This window comes from Schistocerca piceifrons, chromosome 8, assembly GCF_021461385.2.
Source record: "Schistocerca piceifrons isolate TAMUIC-IGC-003096 chromosome 8, iqSchPice1.1, whole genome shotgun sequence".
NCBI lineage: Eukaryota > Metazoa > Arthropoda > Insecta > Orthoptera > Acrididae > Schistocerca > Schistocerca piceifrons.
In genome coordinates, this window is record NC_060145.1 from 442665239 (window position 1) to 442670033 (window position 4795).

Sequence of the window (4795 nt, forward strand, 5' to 3'; positions counted from 1 at the left end):
CGTCCCAGCTGAAATTGCGAATGTCGGGACCTCTCCGCTGTCTTGGGAGAGCGTCGGCGTCGAGGTCAAATATGACCGGTACGTGGTCGGAGGACATCTTTGGCCGCGTGCTGGCCGTGACGTGCAGGCGGGCGCCCTTCATGATCATGATGTCCGTGATATCCGGGTGGCCCCGGTTTCGTGGATAGATTGTGGGGTCATGAGGGCCAGTGACAACTTCTTCGTGTCGTTCTGCGACGTGGAGTAGTCGACGTCTCCTTGCCTTGGTCGTCCTGCTATTCGATACCGCGTGTTTTGTGTTGAAGCCTCCCCCAAGTATGATTTTGCCGGGGAGAGACAACAACTCGTTGAAGCTGCCAGGTAGTAGTGCTCTTCTAGGCGGTCTGTGACAGCGACGAATGTGATGGTGCCGTGTGCCGTCTCCACTCAAACGGCAGTCGCTTCCACTGTTGCGGGATCAGGTGTTTGGGCGCGATGGTGCCGAAGAGTCCTCCGTACGTACACGGCTGTACCGCCTCTAGGTGTTGGCGTAGCAAACTACGAATGCTACAGGGACGACAGGCCGACTCGGATGCCAGGTTTAAGCCACGTTTCTGTGACGAGACATACATCGATGTTTTCGTCTCTGATGAGATGACGAAATTCGCATGCTTGCTTCTTGAGCCTCTCGGCGTTGAAGACGCAGACTTTTATTCCCCTTAGCGTTTCAGGCATGATGGATGCTGCACGGTTGGATGGCGGATGCAACCCTCTTCACTACGCCCAAAAGCTCTTACATTTGCTGCATCATCTACTCCATGCAGCAGAACATCCTTTCTACGCGGTCGGCGTTGCCGCTGACATCATACACTTTGAATGTGTCGTGCGTTCAGTGTCTTCTTTCCACTGTAAAAACTCATCTTCATTTGAGAACTGCAGATCTTCGGAATTAACTTGAATTTGATGAGCAGTTTGTAAGTGATCTATCCAACCTCGTTTGGAACTACTTTCAAATGGGCACGATGTACACTTGAAGAACAATCCCCCTTCCTGCAAACCATGAATATTTCGTTGGAGGCTATACAAATTATTTTTAAGAGAAAAGTTTTGTCGCACACGTAGCACTGATAAGAAGCCACAGTAGCTTTAGTGGCAACAGGCAGCTCCTGTTGATGGTTTTTGCAAGCATGCTGACTGAGATTCTTTCTGTAATTATACTCTTGCCCACACACTTCGCATTTAAAAGCACAAAAGACAAACGCTACACCGTAATCAGAATCAGTAAAAAAAGACGCACAACAAAATACCACGCGCATTCCGCACTGACAATGATTTAAAAACAAACTAAAATACCACGCGCACTGCGCACTCACAATGATTTAAAAACAAGCGACGCACAAAACCAAAATAGCAGGTGGACTCCGCACTAACAAAATCAACTACTGCAAATAAAGAAAACAGCAACACCACGCGGGCCTCAATCGGTAAATGCAGGTACTGTTTCCGGTCTTCCGTTGCGAGGGAACTATAGGGAGTGGGGTGAGGTCCCGTTCGTGAGCGATCTATTGGGGGTGGGGTGAGGAGCCGTCGTGAGCGAGCTATAGGGGGTGGGGTGAGTGTCGCAGGGAGGTAGAGTGGGGGGGGGGGGGGGATCCTCGCTGGGATCCTCGCAGGTTTTAACGTTTGCTCATACCAGCTGGGCTGAAGTGGATGGAGTCTGTTTGTACTGTTCTTGGGTCCCCAGCCGGGTGCAGTCGTTTCCAAACCACGATACTTCGACAGCGTTTCTTGCCGTCATCTTCAGGGGATACCTACAGATTGAGCGTCTCCCAGACACACACAACGCATAAGGAACGTGTACCAAATAAGGCCCACCTAACGTTTAGGATTTTCGTATTCAGTATGTGTAAGTGGTAAGATTCCGAGATCGTAAGTGCATCATCCTACAACTATATTGAGTTCAAAAATAAATGAACATTGAAAGTTTGTTTAAATAATATCATCATATTAAAGAAAATGTTTAACCCTTGCAAGTGGTCCTTGTTGTAAGTTTATTTTAGAAATAAGTGGAATGAGATGATACGTAGACCTTTATAATTACTTGTTTTTACAAATGCTTCATACAGAACTGTAGGTTCTTACTGCTTATTAGCTCTTCAGATTTTTACATTCAATCAGCAATCAAAATTGTTCTGACAGCAGTAATTTTTCCTTATCGTAATAGGAACAATAATTCTAATCCTTACATTTTCAGTGAACACATGAATAATGATTTGTGAAACTGGTTTGGCTCATTTAAATCATTTTTTACAGGTGGGGCACAGGAAAATAGCACTTCGTCTTTTCGTGTCAAGCCTACATAATCTTCATGCACATATTTCATACATTTTCTGCAAAGTCTCATGTCGAATATCCTGTCTTCACAGCATACGTGACAAAACCAGCCAACCTCTTGCAACACTTTCTTAGAGGCAGAACTACTGCTTGCTTCAGTGGAGTCTTTATTTTTGCCTTTTTTCTTCTGAATATTCATTACTGAGGGTGAAATTTTTTGGCGGCGTGAATCTGCCTTAGACCCAGTACTTTCGTTGGTGTTTGGTTTTTCTTCTTCAGCTTTGGGGTTTGCAAAATTTCCTTGAAAGAACACTCTAGACTTCAGGTGCGTCACTATCTTCGAGACTGAAGTCACTTGAACTATCCTTTACTGAATATGCCTCGCTTTCTGATGAACTGGAATGAATGGACTGGCGCCCCTTTTTGCGGTAAGCCTTTGGGACTGATTGAGTCTCTGGCAGTTTCCCTGTTTCAGGGGCAATTGTCATGTCCTCTTCTAGGTTAGGACGCTCTGATGGACGAGAGGGAGCAAATGCAGTGTATGGGTTTCGTGCAGCAGGGATTTATCCTTTTCACCCAGAAGCTATCCAGACATGACATTTACTGGGGATGTTGCTTTTGGCCACACCTTGCTGAAGATTTTTCCAAACAAACGTTTATTAATTGCTCTGTTTTCTTCCCTTTCATGTGTAGACCAGTACAGCTGAACTTCGTCATCCCAGTAAGACTCAAACGGCTTGAATACTGATTTATCCATGGGTTGCAGCTCATGTGTTGTGTTGGTGGGCAAGCAGTAAAGTCTGATATTGTGCTCTTCAGCAACGTCGCAAATTTTCGGGTCCAAATGTGACGGTGCTCCATCAAATATCAAAATAACATCTTTTGCAGGCTTGTATTTGGCAAAATGATGTATCCATTTGATGAATGTCGCAGTATTCATTGAGCCCTTATCTGTCATTTCTACTGCAGTCCCAGGTGGCAAATAGTCTCCCCGTTCTGGCTTGCGTCGCTTTCCTTTGAAAAGTATCATAGGAGGAATAACCTGTCCAATTGCATTCCCACATGAGACAATGGTAACATTTTCCCAATGTTCTGGGGCAACAAAGCGTTTCACACCTTTCTTGGCTAAAACATCAGGAGACTCGTGGAGTGCGAGGCGACATCCATTTTCGTCCATATTGTAGATAAGGTGGGGTGTCAAATACCTCCAATTCGGACAAGACCGTTTTCAGTTTCTGAAAATGATCATTTACAATAATCTTATTCAGTTTTGCAGCTCTTCCTGGATTCAAGTGTTGTGCCTCCCTTCTTGCAATGTCTGGGTGTCTTTGTAGGAAGAGCTTGAGCCACTTGCGTCCAGCCAATCTCTTCGTCTCATTAAAAGGATTCTGCACACTATTCTTTTCACAATATACATATACACATATTCTGAGCACTTTTGTTGTAATTGGATACCCAACTTCAGCGAGTCGAAAAATTCTTTGGCAAAGTTCTCTTTCCTGAGTTTCGTTCAAATAAGTTTTTCGTCCCAAAGGTTTGGTTGTTAGTCCAGAACGTATGTGGTTGCGTAATGTACGTCGAGGAATCCCGTATGTTTTGAAGCGGCTCTGACGGGCATCCCTTCGGCAACAGCTTCTAAAGCTCGTTATTATCTGCATCCCATGTTGCAATTTAAATTTAATTTACAGATAGTAAATACGTGTTCCATGAGGTTTCCCAGGATACTCTGAACTTAAATATGCATTGCAGTTATGCACAGCTCCATACAACAGGGTGGCTAATAAGGCCCGCCCGGGCCTTGTTTGGAGCGCCACGGATGGGCCTTATTGGGAACAACCAGTTTAAAACGCGTGTGCGTTAATTGTTTAAAAAGAAACTTACTGTTAGGAAGATAATGCAGCTATCTTAATAGAGCACAATTTTCTGTTCATAAATACATATTTACTAATACAAATGCTTCATAACCGAAACGATTGCATTAGATGAAACGTACCGTGCAAATAAGAAGCAGCCCTCCTTTGCTGAACGCCGTAGCACAACAGAAAGTAAAATGGCCAGCACGAGAGCGGCTACGGAAATAGTTGTTGCCTTGGCCACTAGATGTCACAAGCTGTCACTACCGAAGACATTTCGCGCTGTTTTCAAACTTTCTATGCTAGAAAATGAGAGTGGGCTTTATTAGGAACCGGGCCTTATTTGGCACATGTACCTTATTTGACGTACTCGGACATTGAGCAGACTTTTGGTGGAGGTTTGTTGTCCTTTGACATTCCCTCCAAACTTATATGTTAAATTTTTGCTTGTGATATGGACCTTACTTTTTGTTTTGACCTTACTTTTTATGCAGATTTTCATGAACGACTATTGTGTGTTTGTGTTTGAAATTTAGGATGCACTTTGGCCTCCTGTATTTTAGATTTTCAGTGGGACAGTTCCCTAGGTTGTTTATTAGTTGGTTGTCAGAGTGACTTGCGGTTTGGTA

At 44.3% G+C, this 4795-nt stretch overlaps 1 protein-coding gene across 1 annotated transcript; it reads right to left on the reverse strand.

Moving 5' to 3' along the window:
* Positions 1-2896: 2896 nt before the first annotated feature.
* On the reverse strand, positions 2897-3490 carry LOC124712430 (MFS-type transporter clz9-like). The gene has a single exon (XM_047242724.1). The coding sequence runs from the start codon at positions 3488-3490 to the stop codon at positions 2897-2899; it is 594 nt and encodes a 197-aa protein (XP_047098680.1).
* Positions 3491-4795: the final 1305 nt, after the last annotated feature.

Bases quoted from the DNA above. Each gene is read 5' to 3' on its own strand.
- LOC124712430 (XM_047242724.1), bottom strand. From the start codon at position 3,490: ATGGACGAAAATGGATGTCGCCTCGCACTCCACGAGTCTCCTGATGTT.